This window comes from Rana temporaria, chromosome 2 (assembly GCF_905171775.1).
Source record: "Rana temporaria chromosome 2, aRanTem1.1, whole genome shotgun sequence".
NCBI classification, from domain to species: domain Eukaryota; kingdom Metazoa; phylum Chordata; class Amphibia; order Anura; family Ranidae; genus Rana; species Rana temporaria.
In genome coordinates this window covers 315,039,534-315,051,699 of record NC_053490.1, presented here as the reverse complement: position 1 = coordinate 315,051,699, position 12,166 = coordinate 315,039,534, and the positions used below count along the sequence as shown (strand labels likewise).

General features: G+C 43.0%; 1 protein-coding gene across 1 annotated transcript in view; it reads right to left on the bottom strand.

Annotated features, from left to right (window-relative positions):
- Window positions 1-3,944: 3,944 nt before the first annotated feature.
- SIKE1 (suppressor of IKBKE 1) overlaps window positions 3,945-12,166 on the bottom strand; it is a 28,365-nt gene continuing 20,143 nt past the window's right edge. Inside the window, exon 6 of the mRNA XM_040337420.1 lies at window positions 3,945-4,400. Within this exon, the coding sequence (XP_040193354.1) occupies window positions 4,299-4,400 (102 nt within the window). The 3' untranslated portion in view covers window positions 3,945-4,298. The remainder of the gene's footprint in view (window positions 4,401-12,166) is intronic.

Sequence of the window (12,166 nt, the reverse complement as noted above, 5' to 3'; positions counted from 1 at the left end):
CAGAGCTTGGACCACAGTGAAAAGCTGCCATGAGATTTTTCATAAGGAGCCAGACGAGCAGGAAGTGTGGAGATCACAGCAGAATTACAGCCACTTCAAAGCAAAAATGAACAATGAGGACATGAAACCAGTACTGCAGTAAGGTAAAGGAAGATATTTAGCTAAAACATTTTTTCCTTTAGTGATCCTTTAAGTCAATGTGACAAAATGGATACAGAAAAAAAGCAGACAGGAATGTAGGTGAGACCTTAGCCTCGGACTGGTGAAATAGGTGAAGGATCCTGCAAAATAACCACTCTGCCTATCCCTGACCTGGAGCTATTGGGCTTAGAAAACTCCTGATTCCCAAGATTTAAGCATCGATTGCTGTGAAGCATAGTACAGCTAAGAGCATTCAACTTTATTAAGGACATAAGTTTAGTTATCCAAAGAAAAAATGCTGCAGATCTGCCAAGGGAGGGAGACCCAACCAGGTGGAGAGGTCACACAAAGTCACTTTCTCCTTGGCAAAGCATACCTGCAGCAGGAAACTGTATTCCATTCCATACAGTGATGATCTATCTGTACTCGCTATTCCTGTTCCGAGGTACTGTATATCCAGGTGTGTGAACATCTCCTCCCAGTGCAGAGGCTACAGATTGAGAAGAACCAGTTTCCAAGGCATTATCCTTAAGGGAAAGTGAGGTTGTGGATCTCGGCGTGGTCCAATGTAGGTATCAGACTACCACCCCTGTCACATTAATGCACAACAACGTCTACAGGGCATCCAACAGAGTCCAAACCAGAAAATCTGCCCAAGGCAGGATTTCCTGACATAGAAGGAACCAACTGTTCTGTGGACAGTAGTCCAGTTGATAGTTCACCAATGAGCAGAGCCTCTCAGATATGGGGAGAAGAAACAACCCAGTCACCTGAAGAGGCTGAGGGATCGCACCAGGGACTAACTTGTTTATAGAGACATAGTTTCTGTCCTGCTCAGAAACCAGACTCATAACAGCGAAGTGGGCTGAAACGGGCCAAGATAAAATAGTTCGAGTGTCGACCTTGATGGGAGGGCCCCCCAGAGTACAACACTCTTTAAAAGGAAGAGAAGAGGGTTAACTCACTGTCTGATTAAAAAGGGACCTGGGAGTACACTGACTGTGGACTTTTTTGGTGAGGGCTTAAAAAACATCCAAATCCCCAAAAAATGCAATATATTGCAGCTTATCAGTTCTTAGATGTGGAGGCTGCATTAGATTTTAGGATGATAACATTTTCAGCAAGTACAAGATTACCTGTTGATCTCGCCAGTAATTTCATTTTTTTGTAAATATCGATTGAACTGAACTGAAATTACAATGAAATCTTTCCTTCAAACAATCTTTTATAAACTAGCATTTCCCCTACATCCTACATAACAGAGATGAAAATAAGAAGACATGCTTAATGTACAAGCCACTCTAGGACAGAAATGTGTTGTTTCCAGGATTACTAGGTGAACCTGTAGTGAAAAAGTAAATGAGCGCAGCCACAAATAAGGATTGCCAAGCTGCAGTCTATTAAATCTATTGCATTACTGTACACATCGACACCCCATGAGTGGGGCCTTCCGGCGTTGGCGCACTTTCTGGGTAAGAAGTTTCCACTCCTTGGGGCCCATAATGAATTTGTGGTGGAGACATTAGAATTTATGCTTAACCACAACTTCTTCCAATTTTTGAGCACCAGTTATCAACAATTAAAACATGCATATGCATGCCTCCACCTAGGATTATGAGAGGAGAAGATTGTTTACGCGTCCCCAATGTGACTTAAACCCCATACACACTATCCGTTTTCCTGCAGGTTTTTCTCTTCAGGTTTGCCTGATTGCATACAAATTGAAACTTTTGAGGTTTGCCCTCATATTAGATGGTTTTGGTAAACCTGCAGGAAAACTGATAGTGTGTATGGGGCTTTAGGCATAGTCTTCTGTGGATAAGGTACATCGATGATGTTGTGGGGGAACTTAAGTGACCAACTTATTGAATTCATGGAAATCTTGAATGAGAACGATAGGAACATCAAACTGACTTAACTTTTCCATGCTCACACCTTGCCTTTCCTGGACCTCCAAATTACCCTAAAAGGAGACAGACTTGACACGAACACTTACCGGAAGGCAACTGCGGCGAATACGTTGATGCAGGCCAATAGTCATCATCCTCTCTCCCTGATCTGTGGCATACTGTTAGGGCAGTTCATGCGCATCCAGCGGCACTGTGCTTCCACTCCACAGTTCCAACAGGAGGCGGTTGAAATGTATGCACAGTTCAGGGAGAGAGGATACTCCCACCAAAATATCGGACGATAAAAATTAGAGCTAGAGCCTGTGACCGGAGGGAATACTTATTGTATTAAACCATCTGTGAATGCTCCACCCCCGAATGCTCCAATGAGAATGATCACCAAGTTCAGATCTGGGAGTAGGTCAGGGAAATCCTGACCAGGCATTGACACTTTAACCAAGACTCCACAATTAAAAGGAGATAGTCGGTCCCTGCCCCTTGGTGGCACAACCTGCCAGAAATTTACAAGATAGTTTGGTCTATTCGAAATTCTGAAGGACCCCCACCACCAACTGGCTTACCAAACTATCTATCAAACCTGATATTTTTGGATATCTATGCTGTTTTTTGTTATTTTCTGTCATTTGTGTTATTTTTTCATTTTATTAATTACATTTTTTTTGCTTGCTTTTCCTTATGCCTTTTTTGGCTAGGGCTGTTTGGATGGTCTAATCAGACTGGTAAAAGTCTTTCATCCAATTTTTGTATTCATGTGCCTTTATAACCTATTGAGATTGTGTGGATCGCTCTTTACAATCACTTTGTATATGTAATGTGAATGGTGGTGAGCGTCAGCGAGAAAAGTGTACACTGAGGACACCCAGTGGTTGTAAATGAAGATGTCAGTTCAAGGTGGGATATTTAAAGACCCGACCCATTGGCCCCTCCTTGCTCCGAAGAAGTTCACCGATAGGCAGACGAAACCGGTCAGCGTGATGTCACCATGCAACTCTGGTGACCCTGCCTGACTCACCCTCCCACCCCGGCCAACTTTTGGGAAGCAGGCTGGCTTTGTAGGACTTTAATCTCTCTGGGCTATTAGACTATGGAATAGGTGCTGGCAAGCATGGACTGCACACAGCATGAGGATTTGCAACAACCCCCCCTTCTGTGAGACATGAGGTGGTGAGCATACTGATGTACAGCGGCTATATCCTGCCCAGTAAATGCTATATGGGACTTGTGTGTTAAATCTTCACCAGTCTATATATATCCAGTGACATTTGGCTATGAATCTCCTGTTGTGGGGCTGACTTATAACAACCTATGTGTCTGGTTCTGCTGTTTATCCATAGACCCTATTCAAGATACAGCCAGCTACTCCCATATCCATTCCGCCCTTATCTGCCTATCCAGCCTGCATTTTCCTCATTTCCTTCGATTGGAAGATTTCCAGAATTTTAGTCTCTGTGGATTGAGTGGCTTTACCATTTAAAATAATCACATCCTCCTAATCCCACTGATTGTGGAAGAGCCCACGTTTCCCCATAGACAGGCACGATTATATTGGCATAATATCAACAGTAATATAGATTTACGGATTAATAATAATATTTATACTGGGGGAAGAATAGGTATTGTTAGTTTTTAAAAAGCTACACTTTAAAAAAAAAAAAAAAAATTACGACTACCTTATTTGGGAAACCTGAACAAAGACTATGTTACTATTTTCAAAGACCAAATGTGTGTGCAGTTTCATGTCGGCTTGCCCATGTTCCCCTGTCCTCAAATTGTACTGGAAATGTGTGCTGTAATAGTTAACAGTAGGCAACAGTTACAAATCTTTACAGGACGACATATTGTATATACTAGAACACAAAGAAGAGGGTTGCCAAGTTGTGAACATGAAAAGAATTTCACGTGATGATTTTTTATTCATACATATATTTCTATTTTTTAACTTATTTAAATAATACATCTACATTTATAATTTTCCCATTAGACAAAACTGACAGCAAAGTCCAAGTGATTTCAGAGCAGGCTGTGGACCTTTTCTCTTGAAGTACTGCAATTCTGAAACAAAGACACATACACTGAAGGCAGCAAACCACCATTAACATCTTCATACTTTCCACTGCAAATATTCACTTTCACTGCAGTGCCGTACACAGGACAGTATAGGCTGGGGTTTGGAGGACAATAGAAATGCTTCCTATTACTGTTGTATGTCCAGTGAATGTATTTTGAAAGGATGTGGTCTGAAAGGTATCACTGAGTTTTTTCTAATGAATTCCAGTCCGATTCCTTTTTTCCTGAATGCAGTGACTCCTTGCTAACAGACAAGATTTCCCGAAGTTCCTTGTTTTCCAACTGATATGGTATGGTATGGTATAAGGGAAAAAAACAAAAAACAAACAACGTTATACAAACTATTTAAAGCAATGCAAAATTAGAATTTGTTTAGCAAATATTATTTATTTTGAAATACAAATGCAAGGAAAATATTTTATACACAACTGAACTCAAAAAATGCATGTTTTTTGGGGGTCAATTTTTTTTCCAGTTTTTATTAGTGTGGTTAAGGTTTAGAAACCCTGCAAGGTTTTTATTGCGGTCCCTGCCAAAGAGATTCACTCACCCTGAGTGCTTTGTACAAGGCCATTTTAGCAGGGACTAAAAATGAAAAGTCCAACATCTTGGGTTGTCACTGGAGCATTATTGATTTTCGACTGATTTTGATGATAAAAATCACCACAAAGGTCACCACACCAGTTATGATTAAGGCTCCTTCCACATAGGGCTGACTCCATTGGAGTCTACCTGTTCAGCGGAGAGCCTGGTTTTACCAGTGGGTTTGGTGCACTTTCAGAAAGTGCACCACACCTGCAGGATATGATAGAATTCTATGGAAAAGTACAGCTAACCTGCAGAAAAGCCACAGGTGCACTGCGCTGCATCCATGGTGTGGGTAGAACGCAGACCACCAGTGTAAAAAGTAGCCTTAGGCCCCTTAGCCTAACCCAATCGGACCCTCCATTCACCTCTATGGAGCGGCAAATGTAAACAGACTTGTGTCCCTTTACACATGCCTCCTTCCAATCTGATCTGCTAAAAAAAGCAGAAGTGGATCCATCCCCTTCCATTTGATCAGATGAGAGGCCCCCAGAGAAGGCCTGCGTCTGTGTCCACTTTGCATACGCAGAGTGGTTGCAGACCTATCATCTGCTCATTGTGGCCCGTGACTGGTTACCAAGTCGCTTAAGTGGCCCTCGCTCTTCAAAATGTTGGGCACCCCTGCCCTAGCCCTTGGCTATCTTGAGTAATAGATGGATTCCAGGAAGTAAATGCCACATGAATCATCAGCCCTTAGCTCGGGCATGCATGCAAGTGGGTAGGCGTATCTGAGAAAAACCTTCCCGAAGACTCCTGGGATGTACGATATCATTTGCCTAGGCTTGGAAACCAGGAAGTATATGAAGAAATGTAAAAACGTTTTAAAACAAGTAAATATTAGGCACTTTCCTATCTATTTACTAATGTGAGCAGCATAAGGATTAAAAATAGTCAATGTTTATCGAGAGTGTGAAACTGTACTTTAACTTGTTCTCTTTCACTGTCTAGTAATACTGGCTAAAATCAGGTTGGCTGAACACTGTTTGCCTTGCAGAACAGCATAAAAAAATGCTGATTAAAAGCAAAGCAACATGGGAAAATAAAAATAATAAAACAAACATTTTTTCTTTGAGAGCAATCAGCCAACACTTAGTGCAGCAGGGGGTCCCCACTTATGATTAGGAACTAATCAGCCAGGATCCCAAGCAAGCAAAATGGTTCCCGATTACCAAAGGGAACTGAGCATTACACCCAATGTGCTGCAGATCAGCATTGCACCCTGAAAGTGACAGTGCTCATCTGCAGTACCTTAAAGCAGAACATGCTCAGTGGAAAGCTGTTTATGAAGCCGCAAGTAGTCACAGTTGGCATCCCACAGTAAACATGGCGGCGCCGGGACCCGAAGACCAGCGACAAACCGGCCAGGTGAGAACAGCACTGGATCCATAGACACGCAAGTGTCATTTTATTAAAAGTCAGCAGCTACAGTATTTGTAGCTGCTGACCTAATTTTTTTCTCCAGGGTGAAGATCCTCTTTAAGTGTAGTTCTGTATTGCAATTATTAGAGTACATTATTAACCAGCTCCTGCCTGCCCACACTACATTTACTGCGGGTGGGTGGCACAGGCAAGCTGGATCACATACATGTACATCATCTAGCCTGCTCCGGATTAGGGGTGTGCTTGCGTGCGCCCACTGCTAACCTACGCTGTCACTGGCTACAGTAGGATATTATGAACAGAACAGGTCCCCACCAATGATTTACAGTGGGGATCGAAAGTTTGGGCACCCCAGGTAAAAATTTGTATTAATGTGCATAACGAAGCCAAGGAAAGCTGGAAAAATCTCCAAAAGGCATCAAATTACAGATTAGACATTCTTATAACATGTCAAAAAAAGTTAGATTTTATTTCCATCATTTACACTTTCAAAATTACAGAAAACAAAAAAATGGCGTCTGCAAAAGTATCACAGCTTGTAAAGGCTTTTTGTAGCCAGCCAAGAGTCTTTCAATTTTTGTTTGAAGTATCTTTGCCCATTCTTCCTTACAAAAGTCTTCCAGTTCTTTGAAATTTCTGGGCTGTCTGTCACGCACTGCTCTTTTAAGGTCTATCCATAGATTTTCAATTATGTTGAGGTCAGGAGATTGTGAAGGCCATGGCAAAACCTTCAGTTTACGCCTCTTGATGCAATCCCCTGTGGATTTTGAGGTGTGTTTAGGATCATTATCCATTTGTAGAAGCCATCCTCTTTAACTTCTGCTTTTTCACAGATGGCATCAAGTTACCATCCAAAATTTGCTGAAATTTTATTGAATCCATTTTTCATTCTACTCGTGAAATGTTCCCTGTGCCACTGGCTGCAATACAACCCCAAAGCATGATTGTTCCCCCTCATGCTTAACAGTTGGACAGAGGTTATTTTCATTAAATTCTGTGCCCTTTCTTCTCCAAACGTACCTTTGCTCATTCCGGCCAAAAAGTTCTATTTTAACCTCATCGGTCCACAGAACTTGTTTCCAAAATGCATCAGGCTTGTCTATATGTTCATTTGCAAAGTTCAAACGCAGATTTTTGTGGTGAGGACATAGAAGAGGTTTTCTTCTGATGACCCTTCCATGAAGACCATATTTGTAAAAGTATCTCTTTATAGTGGAATAGTGTACCACAACTCCAGTGTCTGCCAGATCTTTCTGGAGGGATCGTGCAGTCAAACGTGGGTTTTGAATTGCTTTTCTCACAATCCTGCGAGCTGTTCAGTCTGATATTTTTCTTGGTCTTCCAGATCTTGCTTTAACTTCCACTGTTCCTGATGACTGCCATTTCTTAATTACATTCCGAACAGAGGATATTGACATGTGAAAACGCTTTGCTATCTTCTTATAGCCTTCTCCAGCTTTGTGAGCGTCAACTATTTTCAGTTTTCTAGACAACTGCTTAGAAGAACCCATGGTGCTGATTGTTGGGGCAAGGTCAGATGAGTCTGGGCATTTAAAACCTTTGAGATTGACATCACCTGGTCTTCCCAGACGATGATTGAGAACAATCCATGACACTGGCAGGTCTCAGCTTTGCAAAGGGGGCAGTGCATGCTATAAATTCTGCAGGGTGCCCAAACTTTTGCAGATGCCATTTTATTGTTTTCTGTAATTTTGAAAGTGTAAATGATGGAAATAAAATCTAACTTTTTTTGACATGTTATAAGAATGTCTAATCTGTAATTTGATGCCTTTTGGAGATTTTTCCATCTTTCCTTGGCTTCGTTATGCACATTAATACAAGTTTTTACCTGGGGTGCCCAAACTTTCGATCCCCACTGTATGTCCGAGACCTGCTGATCAGCTGTAGCCAATCCCAGCACAGAGTCCTGCGTTTACATACACACAGGGCTCTGTACACAGATTTGCAATCAGATCTGTTAGTAAAGGGAGCATATGTTACATTTGTTAGGCACACATTTAACCCCTTGCTTGCCTCTTGATGTTAAACCCTTCCTAGCCAGTGTCATTAATACAGTGTACAATATTATAGTTGATAACTGTATTAGTGTTACCGTTTATGCCAGTTAGTGCAACTCCCACTGAGGGTGTTAAAGCGGAGGTTCACCCAAAAATCCACTTTTTGACATTAGCTGTAGCATACTGCTAACATCTGCAGTATGCTGTTTTTTTTTTTTTTTTTTTACTTGTACTTATCGTTATATGAGCCCTTGTTTTCCGGCTCCGAGCGGGGAATCCTGCAGGGAATGGGCGTTTCTAAGCGAAGAGGAGTTGATTGACGGCTGCTAAGGCGTGTCTTGGCCTCTGTTTAATCTTCAACTGCCATGATGCTGCACATGTGATCAGTTATGACACCAGCCATTGGATGGTTTGACAGTTTGGTTGAGAGCACAACCAATGTGACAGTTAGCATTCCCGGCATGCCAGGAATGTAACTGCTTTTTCAAACTGTTAAATTGATGGGTTTACTTCCGCTTTAAGGATGCTGGAAAGGCCTAGTTAGACTTACCGGTGACGGTATTTCTAAGAGCCTTTCAGGACAACCTTGGAGAGAGCGCAGCTCCGCCTCTTCTGTAGGAAACACCCACAGGCTTTAAATCCCTCCTCTTCCACCATGGCTTCAGTTATTGTGTGGCCTCCGGCACTGGAAAACAAAGCACAGAGAACAACACCATGATAGATACATACTTTACTTTTTTATACACATTTAGGGAGGGAAATAGCTGTTGTCCTGAAAGGCTCTTAGAAATACCGTCACCGGTAAGTCTAACTAGGCCTTTCTCAAATCGCCTTTCAGGACAACCTTGGAGAGGATAACCAAGTAACTTACCCTAGGGTGGGACTACTGCCTGCAGTACCTTCCTGCCGAAGGCTTGATCTGCGGCCGACAGCAAGTCCAACCTGTAGTGCCGAATAAAAGTTGAGAAACTGGACCAAGTAGCAGCCTTACAGATCTTATCAGGCGTAGCACCGGCCCTTTCGGCCCAGGAAACTGCGGTTGACCTTGTAGAGTGAGCAGCGATCCCAGAAGGAGGAACTTCTCCTTTTGCTTGATAGGCTTCAGAAATTGCTTGTCTAAGCCATCTACCGAGCGTACTCTTAGAAGCTTTTTCCCCTTTACGGGAACCAGAGAATACCACAAAAAGAGCGTTTGATTTCCTGAACTCCGTGGTGACGGAAAGGAACTGTAACAGACATCTCCTTACATCTAGTGAATGGAAAGCTTCTTCTCCTGCATTAGCCGGAACTGAGGAAAATGTTGGTAGAATTATTTCTTGCGACCTATGGAAAGTTGAGGCTACTTTCGGTAGGAAGGCTGGATCCGTTTGAAGGACCACTCGGTCTGGCAAAACTCTAAGGAAGGGTTCCTTAATTGCTAGAGCTTGGAGCTCACTGATTCTCCTTGCTGATGTAATGGCAACTAAAAAAATTGTTTTGAGAACTAAATTTTTTAATGATGCACTCTGTAAAGGTTCAAACGGAGCTCCCGTGAGACCTTGCAAAACAATAGATAAGTCCCAACAAGGGAAAACTTTGAGGGCTATCGGTCTATTTCGAGCCAGAGCCCTAAAAAATCTAGAAATTAAAGTTTCTTTGGATAAAGATCTTTCAAGATAAACTGAGAGAGCCGATACCTGTGTTTTCAGGGTGCTGGCGGCTAGACCTTTCTCCATTCCTTCATGGAGAAATTCCAGAACTGAAATAGTACTCTTGATTTCGAAACTTTTGGAAGAACACCAAGAGTTAAATTTCTTCCATACCTTGAGGTAGATGGACCTAGTTACCTCTTTTCTACTTGATAGTAGAGTTTTAACTACTTTATCAGAAAGTCCTTTAGATTTTAGAAGGTCTTCTTCAGAAACCAAGCAGTTAGATGTAGCCTGCTTGCTTCCGGATGGCACACAGAGCCCTGTGTCAATAGATCCTTCCTGTATGGTAATCTCCAGGGAGGTTTTGAGGCCAGGTTCAAAAGTGTTGCAAACCAAGGCCTTTTTGGCCAAAAAGGAGCGATCAGGAGCAAGTTGGTGTTTTCCTCCCTGAATTTCCTTAGGACCAGAGGGATTAGTGGAAAAGGGGGAAAGGCGTAACACAGCCGGTAATTCCATGGGTGTGCCAGGGCATCTATCCCCACTGCCTGATCCATTCTGTGAATCGAAAAGTATTCCTGGACCTTCGCATTTTGTTGACTTGAAAACAGGTCCACTTGGGGATGTCCCCATTCCTCCGATATTATATCGAACACCTCCTGGTTCAGACTCCATTCTGCTTCCACCACTCTTTTTCTGCTTAGCAGATCTGCTAGGAGATTTTGTGATCCCTTCAGGTGGACTGCCGATAGGGAGGCCACATTTATTTCCGCCCATGACAGAAGTTGATTTGCTAAGTCCATGAGCCCTTGGCTCCTGGTTCCCCCTTGCTTTAACACATAGACCACTGCTGTCGTATTGTCTGACAGAATCTGTACATGATGTCCTTTGACCTCCTGTTGAAAAGCTATCAGACCCAAATGAATGGCTTTCAATTCTCGCCAATTTGACGATTTTTTTGCCTCTATTTTTGACCACGTGCCTTGAGCGGTTTGACCCTCCAGATGGGCTCCCCAACCCCAGGAGCTTGCATCGGTTGTTAGACGCTTGTCCAGGGGAAAAATCCATGGGAGACCTTTCGTTAGATTGGAAGGGTCCCTCCACCACCATAGTGCTCGTTTCACTTTCGCAGATAGTCTGAAACGTTTTTCGAACGGCACCTGGTGTGACCAGACCTGCAAGATGTTTTTCTGAAGTGGTCTGGAGTGCAGTCTTGCCCACTGGACTGCCGGAATTGTAGCTGTCAGAAGGCCCAGAACTGACATAACTGTTCTGACTGGTACTGAAAGGTTCGTCTGGATCTGACCCACTGCTGAAAGGATTTTGTGTATCTTTTCCTGAGGCAGGAACACTTTTTGCACTACTGAGTTTAGGGTGTAGCCCAGAAACCTCATCTCCCGAGAGGGATCTAGATGCGATTTTTCTAAGTTCAAAATCCAACCTAGATTTTTGAGATGAGTCTGTGACGTTTGGAGGTTCGTCACAAGCTGATCCCTGGAATCTGCGAAGAATAATAGGTCGTCCAGGTATGGCACGACCGAGATCCCTCTCAGTTTTAGAGGCTCCAGGGCTTCCGCCATAATCTTTGTGAAAACTCTGGGGGAAGATGACAGGCCAAATGGTAGGGCCCTGAATTGGAGATGCCATACTGATGTTCCCAGATTGATGGCCAGGCGAAGGAACTTTTGGGAGGCTGGTGCTATTGGCACATGTAAATAGGCATCCCTTAGGTCCAGGGATGCCATGAAGCAGCCTGGAGACAACAGTTTTGTGATGGAGTAAATTGTGTCCATACGGAAGTGTTTGTACCGTATTGATCTGTTCAGGATCTTTAGATTCAGAATCAACCGGTATTTGCCTGAAGGTTTTTTTACAAGAAATATATGGGAATAAAACCCCCGACCCTCCTGCTGTTTCGGGACCTGGACAATGACTTCTTGTTGAATCAGATCCTGTAAAAGGTTCATCATGGCCGAAGTCTTTTCTTGGTCTCTTGGAAGGGCTGTAATGTAAAACCTGCTTGGCGGACATTCCGAGAATTCCAGTTTGTAACCTTGTGAAATGATGTTCTTCACGAAAGGACTTGTGGATATTTGACTCCACTGAGGGAGAAAGGATGACAGTCTTCCCCCTACTGGAGTAGTTTCGTCATTTGTCTTTAGGGGTTTGATCTGGAGGAGATCTGAAGAGAACCCCACCTCTTCCCCTACCCTTTTGAGGAATCCAACGTTTTTTGTTGACATCTTCTCTATTTTTGTAGGGTTGTTGAACAGCACGAAAATTCTTTTTAAACGTCTGTTTCTTCTTGGCTGGGAAAGCCTTCTTTTTATCGGCCGTTCTATCTAAGACTGTTTCCAGGTCTGGCCCAAAAAGAAAATCCCCTGAAAAAGGGATGCCACAAAGTTTAATCTTTGAGGCTGTATCCCCTGACCGCGTT